An 18,379-nucleotide genomic window follows, 5' to 3' on the forward strand; every position below is an offset into this window, starting at 1 on the left:
CAAAAGAAATATGGTCTTATAATGTGCTCAAGTCTCAGGATGGATCCTGGCTGTTACATGCAGACGCTGAAATGCAGTGGGTGGTAAGTGACAAACTCTTTTCCTCCCGCAAACCTACTAAAATTCCCCGTCAAATCTCTCCGATCTCCTCCCAGTGACTCCTATATTTGTACATTTGTTTTGCAGCACACACAGGGCCAAATACTGCAACAGTACAGATGTGAGAGGCAGCATCACGTGAGCCAGCATGTCCTAGAGGCAGCCAAAAGAGCTGATGGAAGGAAATAACCCACTCACCCATCATATCCATCCCCTGCAAACCTCTCACAGTCTTTTTGCTTTACTTAATTTCTTTTTCTTTCCTTTTTTTTTTTTTTTTTTTACTAATTCCTCATGGGTGTTTTTCCCCTCTGAGACCCACTGCTACAAACCCAGAACCTGCTCTGGGCTTACCAAGAACCATGAGCGTTCAAAGTGCAGACAATAAAGAAACATCACTGGCATCAGGACTGAGCCCTTATGCTCAGCATTTGGGAAGAAAGGGCATTAAATACAAGCAGAGCCACAACTGGAAAAAAAACCATCTTGTTTGTGGATGGAGGAAACTTGGCATGCAACACCAGGGGTTAAACTGCAATAAAATGCAAGTGACCATTAGCCAAAAGTTCCTGGGAGTAACACAACGACGTCTCCAGAGCGGCAAACCGACACCAGGGCACTTGCTTTAAAAGTACCTCCAGCACATGTTTTGCACCACTAAAATGTGTCATCACAGAAGTATCCCGCTTCCAACTGCAGAAACAGGTTCACTTGATCTAAGCACAAGCTATAGGTCTCTGCTGACAATACGGATACTGTGCACACACAAGAAAAACCAACAGCAAACCCACGTGTTTAAGGTCTGCCTTGACGTTTTGAGCTGGGACTCGCAATCTGCATCCAAGCAGTGGCATTGCCCAGGAAATACCTTGGTGACAACTTTGGTGCCACCTTATTTAAACCTTAATTTAAAATGCTAACTTCATAATGAGTGGAACAAAACTGTGTAAAAACATTTCCCACTCTAATCCTGGTTTGATCCCCCCAGTATGGCCTTCTTTTGTAATTACATCCCTTTGTGATCTCACTCTAATGCCTTGTATTGTGACCCATAAAATAATCAGCCCCCTTTGTCTCTCCCTAATCCTTTTAGACTTCCTTCTTGTCCCTACGCTCTTATAAATGCTGCCATTATTTGGGCTCAGCAGCTCTTCCCACCACCCCAGAGCCTGGAAAAGGGGCTGCAGGTTAAACCCTGAATATATTCTGTGCAGAGGAGCTGAAACGATGGGAAGATCTTTCCTGCTTTAAGAACCCTGCAATTCCCAACCTCCTCCCCTAGCCACACAGCTTGGCAGGGAAACCAACTTGCAAGCATGCATATGACCAGACCTCCCCCCTTTTTGTACTTTGCAGATGACCTTGAGACCCTTGGCCTGGAGGTCGCAGCGGCCAGCATGTTTGCAGTGAGAGCATGCTTGGCCCCAGGCTGGGCGAGAGGAGCTGCTGCTGCTGTCTGCAGGGATCAATGCAGAGAAGAGACATAACATCTGCTTTGCCCGGGCTATCAATCCTGCCCTCCTGCAAGCAGGGTAAGTGCCATGGATGGCCAGACACAGTGGGATGGAGGAGCGGGATTTGGAGCAGGATGCAGAAGGGAAGGGGGTAAGAGAGCAGAGGAGGGACGCATGGTGCTAAGCTTGGCTACAAAACAGTCCCCCCACAGCAAGACAATGAGGAAAGCATCTTTACAAGCCCAGATATCTCCAGAACTATTCTCAGGTCCCACAGTACTTCAAATATTGGGCAGGTCCATTTCGCCAAGCTTCACGAAACTTCTTTGGCTCTAAGTTGCACAATTGACTTACTTTCCCTCTTTCCTGTTTTTTATAGCACCAGATCAAACAGGAAAATTGCTACTCTCAAGCCGGATGCGTGCAGAGTCTGATCCGATACCCAGTTTGATGGTGATTTCCAATTAGCGGTAACTGCTTGTTATTGAGTGATATAATCAATGGGTCTTACTCCACCGGCCGGGCTGTGATTTATGATGATGCGGAGCCAGCTCCATCAAATTACAACATCGGCAAAAAGGACTGGAAATGCCATGAGACAACACGACCAGAGTCAAGTACGGCCAAGTTAAGCAGAGAGTGGTGATGAGGAGAAAGGCGGCTGCGTTTTGGGGAGCTCACCTTCCAAAGGAGTGGACTCTAGCTGTTACTATTGCTCAGAGGGTATCTTCATCCACAGAGAGCAAAAGCGTGCATCAGCTTCTGGCATGCACAAGGGAAATACAGCTCCTCAAAGAGACCCGTGAAGACACAGCCAAGCAGTGCCTCCAGAGAGCATTCTGCCTACAAAACTGATTTTAATTAAGACAGCTCGGACTCAGGCGAAATTATGAAACTGTCATTAGGAGAAAGAAAAGATCTGTATTCAATAACCTGATCAGATTATAAAAACATGTTGCATTCCACAACCTTTTAAACTAACACAGCAGGGTTTGAACAGACACAGAAACAGCAACCGAAAAAATTCCAACCAGCGTGTTAGGCAGAGGGTGGAAATGCCGAGGGCCTCCGCTCGACTCAGTCACGCGTAGGCTTCTTGCACACTTGTACTTGTTCAAAAGAAGGTTACACTACAAAAATATCAATGTGTTTAGCACCTGACCTGCCAATCCACAAACCAGCCAAGGTCCACTTTCCTCCGCTGAGCATCTTTGGTTAATAATGATGACATACAGAAACTCCCCTGAATTTTAGTTAAATAAATTTAAGGAGTCAATTTTTAGGAGGAAGGTTTTACAAAGTTTTTAGGAAGGTTTTCCTCCGTGGGGAAACTGCATGCACCTCGAGCCCATCGGGGCTGCATGTGCAGCGGCTGAGAGCAGCATATTCTTCCAGTTAAATTTTACTCAATGCCAAGTGTTGAAGTAAATTTGAAACATAAAAATACGATATCCAGCTCACATTTCCTGAATGCAAATATGTACATTCCTCTGAGCCAAGAAGATTATATTCCAATACAAAGCCAGGGTCTGTAACGGTGATATGAGACTAACAGCCTGCCTTTGAAGACAGCGAAAAGTGCAGCAGAGCTCTCGAGGGGCTCCGGTCTGTCAGATCCCTTTTATTCCTCAGTAGCACGGCCTTGATCAACTTTCAAGATTTTTGTTTGTGAAAGGTTTTTATTTCTCCTTTGCTTTTGTGTTCAGATGTCAGGCTCAGAGGGAAGAAGAGATCAGCATTGGGATGAGGTTTTACCCACTGGCAGTATTTACTCTGCTTTGCAAAGGTCTGCTTAGCGCTTGGTTTTGGTTTTTCCTTCCAGGCAGCCGGCACCCATTTCTTCGATGCAATGGTCCCCTCATCTCTAAAATGGGGATAACTACCCTCCTCCTTTGTTTGACTTGCTTATTGGGACTTGGGGCAAGGAAAATCGCTATTACTTGTGTGTAACCACCCTGAGACATGGGGGCTCGAGGGTACAACTGTGATTCATTCTTAGGAGATTTCATCTGTGTTTAAGCCGAGTCCTAAGTGCACATGCATGCTCCCGCGGTTCAGGCACAGCGGGAGAGCTCGCCCTGAGCAGCAGGTTACATTTGCCCACAACATCCTGTTTTATTCCCATTATCCGCAGGCACCTGTGGCACTGAGGCCAGGTGCCCCGTGTTTTGTGCTGGCTTCACCCAGACCTTTTCTCAGGGCTGGCAAGAAACCAAGCCTGAAGCCAGAACAGAGTCCAGAGCATTTTCAACACGATCCCTTTTTCATTTTGATTCACACGAAACTACAGCTACAAAAGGAAATGCTATTCAGGTACACACAGCACATCACATACATATTGATGTAGGAGCCGAGATAACAGTGTTTATTGACAATCCACTATCCCAAAGGTAATTCCTCCGGCTCTCATGTCGCCTGTTTACAGGTCCGAGAAGTTTGACATTGTGCCTGTGCGTCAGCCAGCTCCCAGCTCATAAATGCCAGAGCCATTCACCAAAAGTGCTCCAAGGTTTAGCACCACAAGACTGACGAGTTTGAGATCCAGCTGCTAATCTGGCATGGACCCAAAGCCCTTGGCTCCTGGACAATGTCACTTCTTACACTACTGAAAAGCTAGGTTTGCAGATGGCCACTTCATGCACTCGGGGACTGTTATACACAAGGGCTGGAGTGTTCCCTTGGTAGGCTGCCAGCCAGCCCTGGCGCTGCAGGGAGCGGGCAGCAGCTCTCTGAAAGGCCCCCCAGTTTGGGGAGTGCAGCCAGGGGAGCCTGGCCCCAGACTTTGCCGTAGACTTTTCCTGCTTTGCACCAAAAAATCACAGTGCGATTTACAAATGCAACAGAAGTGGTAGTAAGTGGCTTGCACAGAAAGAAGAGTGGTAGCCATCTCCCAGACAAGTTGGAGAACCCTTCAGTAAAACTTATTTAACAAGCCAGCATTAAGCCAGGTCTCGGGGCCGTGCCGGACACCCATCCTCACACCTGTATATAAATTACACCCAGCAGCAACTTCTGGTTGAATGCAAAAAGGATTAGCGGCTCCACCCCCAGAGCCCACAGACAGTCTGTGGGCAAAGCTGGCAACCAACACAACAGGGACAGAAACCACCACACCACCTCAGCTCTGCCATCAGTCCCGGGACAAACACAAACCAGCAGCCAGAGCCAGCAGGGGGGAACCCAGCAGCCTGCGTGGCAGGAGACCCAACAGGACCAACCGCTCTGGCCGTGGCGATGCAATGGGCTAAGCTGGGTACCGTGCAGGGCTGGAGTCACAGCCTGCCCTGTAATTCTTCCTCCCCCACCTTTAAATTTCATTCCCTCGCTGACATTTTCATCTCCTTCCTCCTCCAGGCTGCCCCACCAGACAATCTGTCTGGTGTTGTTAGCCTTGCCCCCAAAGGCACTGCCATGCTGGGTAGTAAATAAGACCTTGCTGCCTCCACACTGCCTGCCTTAAATAACAAAATGAAAGAAACCATGACCTTCAGAAGGTCTTCGCCTATGGTTTGGAAAGCGCTGCCTGCCAAGCAGAGCCCAGACGTGCTGCAAAGCAGAGGGGCTTCCAAACCCACCACAGGAGATATACAAACCATGGACTATTTCACCGCATGACTTTAACATAACTTATCCCTCTGAGACAGGGAATTTACTGCTAGAAGGTGGCTTTTAGTTTTCTCCCCCTGAGAAGGCTGATTAGCTCTTCTTTCACACCTGGACAGCTACGCAGATTAGATGCCAGCCAGATCCCCACACCAGCTCCAGGTTCTTTTTTCTCTTTCCCCTCTTTAATCCTCCCTCCCTGAACACCCAGCACCCACCACGCTGCCCTCCTGCCTCCCAGCAAAGCCAGGGCCCCTGGTGGCATGGCCCCATGAGGTGGGACAATGCCCGTACTTACTTGCTGCCTGAATCTTTGCCTTCCGGCTCACCACCAGCCCATAGTGGTTTTGCGCCATGCAGTCGTACTCGCCTTCATCTGAGGACCCATCTCCCCGGACCCTCTGGAAGCGGGAGACGTAGAGCGACCCGTTGGCCAACATGAAGGCATTCTCGCTGTCCACGATCATCACGCCATTCTTCCGCCACGTGATGGTGATGGGCTGGATGCCCTCCACCTGGCAGTAGAGGATCAAGGGTTGCTCCTGCACAGCTATGTCATCACTAGGCTCCACAACAAATGCCAGCTCGGAGGAATGGCCAAAATCTAAAATGAAGAGAGAAGGACAGAGTCAGCAGTGTGTCCACAAGAAGCAGCAAGAACCCACTGCTAAGGCAGCTAACAGGGGATGGTGAATACATTTTAGATAGAGTGGGCTACATCGGGGATACAGGGTGCAAGCGTTTTGGAGAAACATGAAACCCTTGGGCATGCTTTGCCTCCCAAGGCTTTGCTATCAAAATCTTGGGGTGCAGTTTCCAAAGGCACAAACAGGCACAGACCTTTGAGGCTGCGTTTGGAGACTCCAGTGAAGGGGACGGGCAGGCACACCCCTCCGGTGCCTTGCCAAACCCCAGCTCCGCTTCATACCCCACTGAAGATTGCCTCTTCACCTCCCTTTGCAGGGAAACAGCAATACAGAATAAAAACTTGCACAAGCATGGGACAGTGCTTACTTCACATCAGCCATTCCCACCCCAGGAGCAGAAGTTTACACCAGTTCAAGAAATCCACTCCTCTCCCCCATGTAACCAGGCAGAGAGGGGGCTGCGCCGTGCCCCAGACCCGTTTGCAGCACAGCCGGCAGGGGTGAAGAGGGGGATCGGCAGCTCCTGATTCAAACCATATTGCCACCGGCATCTTCGCGACGCTTCTCCCGCTTGGCAGAGCAGGAGGTTGTTTGCCTCTCCACGTAACACCATGCCCTTCTGTCACTTTGGTCTCTCTCACGCTGTAACAGGCAAAGGATGGTGCTATTCAGTCCTTAATGAAGAGCAAGTTAAGCACCGAAATACAAATGCACAATGTTCTGGCTCAGCGACACAAAAGGTTTCTTGCAAAGCAATTACGCTAAATGACGTCCAGGAGAGATAAGTTACTGCAGAATTTGTACCAACAATAGGCAAACCCTCGCTTCCCATCATACAGATACATACTAATTTACTTCTTTTGCCAACAGAACGTTTAAACACTATGTCTTTGGCATGTTATGCTTTACTTGGTCCAGCACACCTTTTTAGGGTATAATTTGCCATACAGTCATGATTAGACGCTACAGAAGACGACAGAAATAGAGCTATTGTTTAAAGATTAGCCCAAAATACACGCTGACATGAAAGACAAAAAGCAACCAAGAAACAGGAGTCATATAAATATTTGAACGGTGTAAATGCAGGGATGGAGGCAAATTTTTTTTTTAAAGAGCAGCAATGGAGAAGAAATTCCAACAGAGTAAGAAAACTACAATTTCATTCGAACACAGGGAAAGCCTTTCTAACAGTTCTGTTGTGCGACAGCCCCTCGATGGGTGGAGGTTTCCAGCTGCTCAAACCTGCGATACAGCTTCTCCCCTCTTTCATGGGCTCAGGGGGACCGACTCCACAGCTGTTCACAGAATCGGGACACACGTGGGCAATTTCTCTTGGCAAACACCAACCACAGCACAGTCTTTGAAATGCCTGTCCCTAATACAGATCCCACCACACTAGGCTCAAAAACAGAGTGGAGGGCAGATCGTTAATGCATGGTAAAAATAAAAGACATGAGAAGAGGCAGTTATCCTAAAGAAAAGGAAGAAAAAAAAGGCTGCCTTTTCTGCTCTGCAAACCCAGTGAGATTTTTTTCTTTCTTTCTGTAAATCCCCATTGCTTTCTACAGCAACTTAAATTGGATTACGGGGGATAAACATTGAGTGCAACCTGAGCCGAGGCAGATGGACGGAGCAGACAAAGAAGGCAGGGGTAGTGCACGGCAGGTCAAAGGTACTGCTGTCAAGGTATGAGTGTGTGCAGGGAATGGACAAACTCTACTTAGTGACAGACACCTAAACCACACACTTTATTAACCCATTAAGTCTTAAAATGTCAGGCTAGCTCCAGCCATCTCAATGATCTATCGCTCACTGTGACTTCTTTTTTATGAAATAGCCCTGGGGTCCTCTCAGCAAGTTAGACTACAGCCAGCACAAACCCATAAATTACTTTTTTTTGTGAAAATTAAGGAATTAGATGAATGCTCCGCATTTTTCTGCAAAGTGGCCAGAGTCTCCACAGCACCTACCATGCCAGGGCCCCATTCCCTGCATGGGCACTCCTGGGAGTTAGGTAGGATAAGGACCCTCGCGTCCTGACTCCCCACTGAACCGAAGGGGACTTCTGACTCCAGAAAGATTGAACAAGATTCCAGGATTTAGCCTAACAGGCAATCAGAAAAAATCCCTAATGAAATAAATGCCCCATCTTCCCCCAGCTCCCCTGTACTCTTAGATAAAACAGCTTATTATTATATGTACAATAAAAGGAAGAATCAACATAATTACATGCCCTTCCCACAATAGCTGTCATTATAATAACCATCATTAAGGCCTGTGATTGGAGATAATCATGTTTACCTCCATAAACATTCGGTCTGCATCCTAACTCCAGGCTGCACAAGTAGCAGAAGTGATGACACTCGTAATTAGGACCAGTGCCCTCAGACACATGCCGGGGTGGGGGTGGACACTGGCTGGTCCTGGGGTCTCCTCGGGCTGTAGTCGAGAGCGGGATTGCGCCTCAAGGTGTGACACTGTGCAATGGACAGTGTGCAACTGGTTTGTAACCCGCAGTGTCCAGAAGCACCCAAATTCCTCCTCAATGGATGCTTTTTTCATGGGATACTTTTCTGACCTTGAAGAAATCCCACTGCCACTTTCCTAGGGCTACAGGGACAGGCGACCAAAAAACCAGACGCATGGAGAGAAGCAAGCCCGCCCCATCGGGGGATGTGGGAGAAGCCAAGCTCTGTCTTTCACCCTGACATGGGCTTTCCATGCAAACTCAGCCAAAAGTCTCTCTTCTCCCCAGATACTTAGATGCTGAAAGATGCAGAGAGGCATACGCCTTTCCCGGGCACCATGGGCACATTAGACATCCTAAAGCTGCCTATCTGCATCGTTAAATAGACAGATGTGAAATTGCCTTAAAAAACTGAGCTTTGGTCCTCAAGGGCCTTGGTATCCCACTCTGAAAAAAACACAGGCTTTCTCTTCCATGGGGTAAATGTCTGAGTCTTGCAAATAGGTAAGTCATCGGTGGCACAGTCGGCAGGAACCAAGCTGGCAAGCTGACCTGAGCGTGTTTCTGCACCACCGTGGCACTGCAGCCCAGCAGGTCCCCAGCATGCAGCAAGCTCTGAGGAAGTAACCGTGGGCTCTTCCCCAGCCAAAGGTCACCTTGAAGCCAGCACTACTCCCTATGACCCTCAGCCTCATGGCCTAATTTGGGGGCACAGAGTGGGCTTGGTGAGAAAAACACCCTTCTCAATGCTGTGCTTCTACAGGGCACCAAGTTCCTGGAGGTTTTCTCAAAAAAGAATGAGACCCTGGAATGCTGCACACCATCAGGAATGGGTATGAGAAACTGGTCCACAAACAGCCCAACCTAAGATCCACATGGCTGATGCACAGACGCTCTGGAGAGAACTGGGTGCAAGGCATGGTAGAAACTGGGCACCTTACACCTTCTTCATCCCCTTCTGAAGACCCCCCTTCATCCATTTGGCTGTAACCATGGGATTATTTGTATTAAAAGTGGTTTTCAAGGATTGGGCTTCAAACAGGGATGTTGGGATTTGGCCTTCCAAGATTGACACTGTGGGGCTCCAGGTCTCAAAGGTGGACTCTGAACACAGAGCCCTGCCTCCCCCCGATGCTCAGGATGAGAGACAAAGGGACCTAGGGACACTCACAGAGGAATCTCTATGGTGGAACAAGAAGGCATTTGCTCTAGAGATCAGCTCAGACGGGCCAGAGGGAGAGCACATACAAAGCAAGGAGGTAACGGGGGAAGAGGGGGAGCCAACTCCGTTAGCATAAATGACTGATTGTAGTTAGAAGTGAGGCACAGAAACGATGCTGCAAAGTTGGAGGTAAACGACACTCCAAAGGCACATGGAAACAGTAAAAGTGCAATTAATTGAGAGAGACAGAGAGGAAATCACCGAGGCCATGTGCATTCACTCGGGGAGTCTGAAAGCCCCATCCCTCTCCAATGGCTGGCTGCGTATCCAAACCCAGCTCATCCCAGGGTACATCCCGGGTACCTCCCAAAACAGACTGCGAGGCGGCGTGGCTCACAGCCACTCTCTGCTCAAGGCAGAAACTGTAAGACTGAGCTCACAGCAGCTTGAGTTTGTAGTTAGAGGCAGGGGTGTCATGCAGGCAGCTGAACAGACTGCTTGTCTCAACGCCGGCAGGCTGCACCGGGGAGCGCGCGAGGGAATATTGCTTTGCTTTCTGCAAAAGGATGGAGGAGGAAGCGTTATTAGCTCTGACATAAAGGCCACAAGAAAATTATTGGAATCCTCATTCTACAAGTCTCCTTTTGAGAAACATTTGCCATCTCCCTGAGCAATACAATATGTGACTATATGTGCAAATATTTAACAAAAACTACTTCCCCTATTGATCAAGCAGACAGGCATACTCAGAGAAACCAATTAGCACTTGTGCTTTTGAACCAAGAGATTTATTTAGCGCTGAGAGAAAGAACTTCGAATTAATGGGAAGCTTAAAAGACACTTTGAAGTACATTTAAAAAAAAATAAGTTTAATTATTTTTTACTTGACACTGTGATTAATGTTCAAAGCTTCAAAAGAACTTGCTCATACCCTAGAATTGTCCTTTTCCATTTGGGAAACATGATTTTGGCTTTCCCTCCTGTGCTTCTGAAAAATACAGCAGCTAATCTCACCACTTTAATTAGCGGTGACATCCATCGCAAAGGACCTCAGTCACAACACGGCTCATCCTCCTGGACCCTGTCCAGACCCACAGCCGGCAGGGCCACCCCTGCCCCAGGAGCACGCGGTCCCGACAGATGAAGCCCGTATTATTACTCCCATTCTAGACAGGGAACATTAATCACAGAGAGATGAAATGACCTGCCAAGGGCCCGGTCTGAGCTTGTGGCAAGGCGAGATATTGCAGAAGCAGTCAGGTCCATCCTGCTCTTCCTGGCGCAGCATCATCAGGAGCACCGGCGGGGAGACGGAGGCAGCCCTAGTTCCTCTCTCATCACACCAACAGCACAACATCCACCTGCAAACCGCCTCTCATGAGCAGAAATTTGCCCTCCCCTGATTTACCATGTTTGTTCCCAGTATAACACAGCATAAATCAGCAGCGACCCACTGGTGAGTGTTACCATCACAAAGGATAGCCACTCCGGTCCTGCTTCAATACAGCCAAAAGAAGATGCCTCTGGAGTCCCGTGAGCCTGGGACCAGAGGTTTTTATAGTGGGATGCAGGTGAGTATTAGGACCAAAAACCTGGGTGCAGGTTGGGACAGCCCTACAAAAAATGGCTCCTGTTTTTTCAGTGGTGCTTTTTTTTTTTTAAAACCCTTCTGCAAATGGGAGGATATGGAAGGAAGAGATATCTGGACCTGAAAGATATTCTCCAGCAGATTATAACAGGTTTCAGGCTGATGAAATTGGCAACCTAAAAATCCAGCTGGTGCCCCCTTAAATCTCCTTGAGGCTGACCCAGATCCTACGGAGAAAAGCACTTCACTGCAGTAAAGTGCAAAGTGGCTCTTTAGGGCATCCAGAAAAATTTACATTTAAAGAAGAGAATAGGCTGTAACAGGCCCAACATCTTGCTGGCAGTAAAGTTTACTAGCTCAGAATTTTTTATTCCCTTTCCTTTTGGACAGGAGGTTATATAAAGCGATTTTTCCATCAGGGCACATAAACCACATCCACTTGTTAAGCGATTGCAGGAGGTCTCTGTCAAGGATAACACGACCTCTCGGCCACCTGATGCGGAGCCCAGAGACATGCCCAGCATCACTGCCCTCAGTGAGGGCACAGATTTTAGCCAAGGAAGGCAAATGCAGCCCAAAGAGCCAGAGAAGTGGCCCCAAATAATTTTCAGATGCTTGAGACCAGACTGGGCAAATCCCAGGAGGTCGCTTGTTAAACACAGCATGGAAGCTGGAAGCGTTCACAGCACAAAGACCCTTTCCAGGACGAGCTCCGAGTCCTCGTGGGCTCCCCCATCTCTAAAGAAGGCAGGGTAAAACCTGTTGGTATAGCTGGAAAGGGCAAAGACCTTTTCTGAGTTAATTGCCCACAGTAGCTCCATCCACAGTGAGGCATCCAGAGATCACAGCAGCAAGCCGAGCATAGGATGTGTTGTTATTTGCATTCCCCACGTGTTTCGCAGCCCTGACCAGATCACAGTCCTACCACAGAGGGCATCAACAGTACAAATACGGAGCAGCAAACAATCATGCACGAGAGGACAGCAAAGGCAGCAGCCAAGATGGGAAACACTGTGCCCAGAGCCGGGGTCCCCACAGGCTTCAGCCCCCAAGGCTGCTCTAACACAGAACAGGGCTTTCAGCCCCCAACTCTGCAAGAAAGCATCAGGGAGGCAGCTGTCCCTGCGGCCGGTCCCTTGCACAGACCCAGCAGGGCACAGACTGGCCACATGGTACGTAACGATGCTCGTGGATCAGAGACACTGCGGCTGGGAGACGCATGAAGGCATGAGGCTGCTGAGAGAGCCACAGGCACCCCGGCATCACGGTGCCAAAACCACCAGCCAGCACAGCCCCATCATCCAGCCCTTGAAATTCAGTTTGAGTACTGGCAGGCAGGACTGGATGGTGTGCAAGGAAAGGAAAGACAAGGTCCTTCTGGAGGAAGAGAAGTTTCTGTGTACATTAAAACCTTTGAAACTCTTAATCGCATCCAGGGGATTCAAAGGAAACACAGCACACTCTCCTCCCTGCCATCCCCTCTGCCTTATCACCTCCCACCCTGAAATTCAGGATGGAGGAAAGCATCGCCTCACTCCTCTCAAGGAGCCGAGCATGGCACCGATCCCTGCTTGCTCCAAAACCAGAGCCATTTCAACGAAACACTAGCACTTCTCTCCCGTTTCACATACTCTCAGGTTTCAGCAGCAAAGATCCTTTTGCAAAAGCATCTTCACAACTCAGCAGAATCACCCGCCACAACCCGCATCCTCCTGACTTGCCATTAGCTTCGACAACACAACCACGTGCGCAAGAACAAAAAAAAAAAAAGGCAGCAAATCCTTGACTCTGCTCTGAAACTCTGGTTTTAAATTACCAACGCAGGAGCGGGTCTGGGTTGTTAAGTGACTGGGCTCCTCTTGAGTGGAGGGTGCGATACAACAGTGACATTTGATATAATAGTAAGGCCAGATCAGTATGCTGTGTGCTTTTCTCGGTACACTCGCCTATTTGCCTCTCTTTTCTCTTAAAGTGCAATTATTGACATGTTCGCCTCCTTAACCATCAGTTTTATATGCTTGCCAATAACTCCTGAACATGTGTAAACAATTATTTTTATTTTCTTGCAAAACCAAAATGTTGCATATTCTTTTGGATAAACGGACTTGGGTAGATTTTCATGAGCCCTGCTACATAATTTATTAGTTTCTAAACTCTGTAAAACTAAAAGCTCCAGTAAAGTTCAAATAAGTTTGTGATTTCAAAGTAATTTTGAACGGACTATTCCTGTTCCTGCCCAACGTTATTCAGTCGATTTAAATGAGAATTCTTAATCTGTAGAGGGGGGATCCCGCATTGTTTTGTTAGATCAAATAAAAGGACAATATCCGGGATCAGAATCCCAGGAGCGCAAAGCATGAAATAAAGGGGGGGGAGAAGGGGGCACGGAGAAAAGCATCTTCTGTCCCAGATCTGTTGCAGGCTGCAAAACGAATCGCATGGTCTGCTCAAACGCGTGCTGGATCAGGTTGCTGCTTTGGGGGGGGAAGCCGGGTGCCGGCAGCAGCTTCGCACGAACTCTGCTGCATGCTGCTCCCCGTGCCGCAGCCCCGCGTCGGGGTCCCGTCCTGCTCCCACTGGATCCTAATGCTGCGGCGAAGCGAGCGAGCTGGGTCTCGCCATCCCAGCACGGCAGAGAAAGATGTTTCAAGGCAGCGGGATGGGAAGGTGCGGGGGCAGCAGCATCCCAAGGGTTTGCGAAGCAAAGGTCTGGCGTTGCAGGGGGTCACTGCTTGGCACTTCACACGCTGTGACACGGGAGTCTCCAGAAACAAGGAAATCAGGGAAATAAAAGTTCAAGCAGACAGAAAAGAGGGGGAGAGGCTTTCTCATTTGCACACATAAAATGAGGGCAGTTTTGCAGCTCTCCGCCGGGCAGTACTGCTGCTGAGCTGCTCCACGCTGGCCCATGCTGGGCTCATTGCACCAGGGTCCATGGGCCAAAACTGGGACTGAGCAGGAAGGAGAGGAGTGGGGAATGGGGCTGTAATCTTGGATCTGGGACCCTCTGCCCAGCTCCTCTCCCTGGGACCCTCTCCCAGCTCCTAAGCGAGCATGGGAGCTTGTGCTGTGCAAGTTCCAGAGTCTGACAGGTAATAAGAAGAGGCGCAATTAGACTAGCTTAGGATTTCTAACTCCTTGCGTGGGGGGTGGCAGGGCAGATCAGGAGGGGACCAACCTGCCCTACTCCCCTCTCTATCGGCTGGCTTTTAAATACTTCCAACGAGAAGTTTAGTTTTGGCACCGTGGTGGCCCCAGCAGATGTTTGTGTGCCACTGGCATGGGTGGCTGCACGCTCGCACCCCTGCGTGAGCTTCGCACCCAACACCAGTCCCAGACATGGCGCACAAGTTTGGTTGCAAGACGACCCCCCCATTTCATGGGCCGCCTGCCGCATCCACCACGCGGGAAAACCACGTCCTGCGATACTCCTGTTGAACTCCCCGAGAAAGACAAAGCCCAAATGTGGGCTTGAATTTCATATAGCGTCTCTGAGTGTTACTGGGGAAAAATGATACCAGATACCCTCTATATATATTAAGAAAAAAGACGGGGTATTACACCAATTTAGGAGAAAGCAATCCTTTTTTTGCATCTAAAAAAAACCAACAAAGACACACAGAGTAGGAATTAGTGAAAGCTTATAGCTTCAATAATTTAAAAGTTAAGCCTACTTAAATATAAATGACGATGTTTAATTCCAAGGCTGTTATTGAGCAGAGCCGGGGAGCCTCTCGTATCCAATGCCTGCCTTTGAATGCCAGGCTCAGCAATAACAGACAAAAGCTGTCCACCACCCAGAACAAAGAGCTCCAGGAAATTAAAAAAAAAAAAAAAAAAAAAAAAAAAAAGGAAAGAAAATACTGTCTCGCTGCTGAGCGCACTCCAGCACACTGACCAGCAGCTCCCAATGCCTGGTTCACAGACGCCAGGCCAGCACTTTGGGGAGTTTGAGAACCGCAGGGATGGGAGCGGAGCATCCCGTCCCGCGCAGCGCGGCACCTCTCCTGACGCAGCACCCGTCCCCGCAGCGAGGCTTTCTGCTCTGGCGCTGATTGACATTGACGCGGGAGGGTTTATTAAATTCAGCAGAGCACAGAAACACGTTACCTCGCTGTTAACCACGTCTAGAGAGTATAAACCCACCGAGGGGGGGGGGGAAACTCAGAACAGAAAAACTTTTAAAGCGCAGCCAAGCACTCTTTAGCGGGGCCAGCAAAACACACCCCAAAGTCAGGAGCCACTGACCTGACAAGCCGCAGCATAAACAAACACACAGGGCAATTTGGATAGCAGCAGGCAATAAACTAGACACAAACCCAACTTACTAAAGTTTTGCTTTCAAAAATTCACTTCTTTTCCTTTCCTCCCCCCAAAAATAAGTCAACCATCCTCATTGCACTGCTGCATACCCAGGAATCCCAACGGAGTAACGAGACCTGCTTCATTACATCCACTTCACAGATAACTTATATTTTCCGTGAGTTACGCTGGCTTCTCCTCCTCGCCGTGGCTGCTACGAACCACGTGGCGAGATTTATTATGGGAATAGTCCACAGCCTGGTTTCCTAAACACCCCAGCAGCTAATCTCTGATTAATCTAATGCGCACTCTTCTCCCTCTGAACATGCTGGGCTGCTTGCACATTTTTTAAACAATTCCTACTTTTCCTTATCTTTAAGGCTGCTACGTGAGGCGAGGGCAGGATGCACATGGGTATTTCGCTGCAGAACAGCATCTTTCTCAGATTAGACGCATGCTTAAGGAGCATCACCAGTAGAAGGGAAATATTGCAATTTATCAGCAGGGCATGTGCAGAGTAGGTCCAGGGAAAAAATCCCTTTGATGTTTTTGTAGTTCGGCCCTGGTCCGGTGGGTGGTGTTACCGGTTGCGGCTGTGTGAACCGAGCCAGGCATTACAGGAGAGCACAATACTTGGAGGTTTAAAGTAGCTCGCCGTCATCCCTGCAACTTGCAGCCCAACGTCTCTTTTCTGTAGCTACCGCCTTTGCTAACAAACACGACTCGTTTGCTCGGGCGCTGTCTCCCGCTCACATCGCCGGTGATGATTTCGGGTCTGGTCCCTGAGCGCGGATGCCCAACTACGCCACTGCACGGCAGCCCCCCCCATCCCTCCCCAACGCTGGCCATGGGGGCGAGGGCCCCACAAACACCACGGTCCCCTCCCCGGAGCCCCCCGCGCGAGTGGGGTTTCCAGCTGAAAACACAGCCTCGAGGGAACACTTCGGGCTATCTGCAGATCAAGGTGTCGGATGGGCTGATGTAGAAGTCTACAGCCGAGAGCCGCGACCCCAACGTGCCTTCCCGGAGGGACGAGCCCCCCCGCTCCCGCAGAGCGATGCTAACACGGCGGGCGACACGAACAGCCGTGACCGCGCACCTCCACGCTGCACGGGCGGACACACGCCTGCCGGAGCCGCGCTCGATCCCTCCGGCCCCCGGAGCTGTTCGGCCCCGTTCAGCCTCCGCGGCGGCCCGATGCCACGGGGACGGGCTGAGCGCGGGGCTGGGAGTGACCGGGGAGGCGTGCGGGGTTGGGACCGGCTGGGGACGAGCAAGGGCGACCGGGACCGACCGCAGAGTGGGGAGGGACGCGGGGGCCCGGGGACGAGCACGGCCCCGGCCACCACAGGGGTGATGGGGGGATGCGAAGTGCGGGACAGACCGCGGACGGGGCCGACCGACCGACGGACAGACCGACCGAGGGGCGAGGGCGGCGGGGAGCAGAGCCGGTGCCGGACGCGGCGGCGGCAGGTCCGTCCCCCCACCCGCTCCCCAAGCCCAGCCCGGCTCTTACCTCCGCGGCAGCCGAGCAGCAGCAGCCCCAGCAGGCAGGCGGGCAGCGCGGAGCCCGGCGGAGCCATGGCATCCCGGGCGGGCGGGCTCGCCTCCCTGCGCCCCACGGGGAGGGAGCAGCCCGCGCAGGAGGGAGGGAAGGAGGGAAGCTAGGCGAGAACCACCCCCCAGTAACGGGGGGGGAGGGGGGGGAGGAAAAAAAAGGCAAAAAGCGGATTTCAGCGCTGCTCCCCTCCGCGCGAGCACGCCGCCGCGCCGGGCGGGCGGGGGGGCGGCGCTGAGGGAACGGGTCCGCCGGCGGGCGGGGGCGAGCGGGCAGCGCCTTGCGCCATCTTGCGCATCCGCCAGGGCGCCGGCAGCGCCGAGCCGGGTCCGGCCGGGCTGCGGGGCCGGGGGGCGGGCCCCGTGCGGGGCCACTCGGCGCCCGCCGCGCCCGGGATCCGCGGGGACTGTGCCCGGACCCTCACCGGCCCCCCCCCCCCACCGGAGACCTCTCACCAGAGCCCCCTCACATGTCTCCCCTCACCGGGGCTACTTCATAGGTCTGCCTTCAGAGGACTCTCTTCATGGATCTCCCGTCACCGGGACTGCCTCACGGGTCTCCCCTCACCAGAGACCCCTCAGGGCTCTTCCCTCACGGGTTTCCCCTTACCAGAGCCCCCTCATGGGTCTCCCCTCCCTGATGCCCCTCATGGCCTCCCTCCAGCCCAGCGCCATGGAGCGGTGTGGGCCCTCCAGAGCAGGAAAGCCCTCCAGGGGTGCAGCCCGGACTGCCCGGTCCTGCCTGGCCCCACCATGCCCGGGGGATGGCAGCCAGCGCCAGGCCTTCCCGAGCTCGTGGTAATGATACGGGAAGAAGTTTCCTTGCTTTCTGCTCGAGGGCCTCTCTCCTGCCTGTCACTGCTCCAAGTGACCCGGTCTCGGCAATGGTGTCTGGGTCTGCCGCAGCGGGCGAAGGCAGGGTCCCATCCCTGCGCCCGTGCGGCTGTGCCCTGCGCTGGAGAGCTGCCTCTTATCTGCCCTTAGGGATGGGACCCAAATATCTGGCATTAAAAAAAGGGAAAACATGAGACAGCACGACTTCTGGTTGGTTCCACCAAGCGTTTCGCTTTCGGGCTTTGTTTTGAAGAACAAAACCACCTGCTGAGGTTGTTGGCAATGCCTGGAGGTGACTGGTGTCCCCAGGAAGCAGGGCAGCGGGATCGCAGAGCGATGGCCATGAGGGCATCCCACGTCCGGGAACGCCCTGGGGACAGGAACAAAGAAGAGCTTGGCTTGTCCCACCTCAGTGCTCCTTATTTTAAATGCTATCATAAGGTGACTTACCCGAGTCAGTCACACAGATGTTGGACCAACCAGCTCACCCTTGAAGAGGCCCTTATATCTGATCCTGCCCTGTCCCTTGGCCCATGTTCTCCGCAAACACAACACCCTATCATCATCATCATCATCAGTAAAACTCATCTCTGCGATGACAGCTCAAAGTCTTTTGTGGTGTTTGGGGAAAAAAAACCCTTTAAAAAAAAAAAGTGGATCCTAATT

The 18,379-nt window shown here is 51.2% G+C and overlaps 1 protein-coding gene across 1 annotated transcript in view; it reads right to left on the bottom strand.

Annotated features, from left to right (window-relative positions):
• The window catches only part of IGDCC3 (immunoglobulin superfamily DCC subclass member 3), a 107,902-nt gene extending 90,997 nt beyond the window's left edge, over positions 1 to 16,905 (bottom strand). Inside the window, 2 exon segments of the mRNA XM_076348668.1 lie at positions 5,455 to 5,760; positions 16,839 to 16,905. Coding sequence (XP_076204783.1) covers positions 5,455 to 5,760; positions 16,839 to 16,905 — 373 coding nt within the window.
• Between the last annotated feature and the right edge of the window lie 1,474 nt (positions 16,906 to 18,379).

Source organism: Aptenodytes patagonicus, chromosome 10 (assembly GCF_965638725.1).
Source record: "Aptenodytes patagonicus chromosome 10, bAptPat1.pri.cur, whole genome shotgun sequence".
NCBI lineage: Eukaryota > Metazoa > Chordata > Aves > Sphenisciformes > Spheniscidae > Aptenodytes > Aptenodytes patagonicus.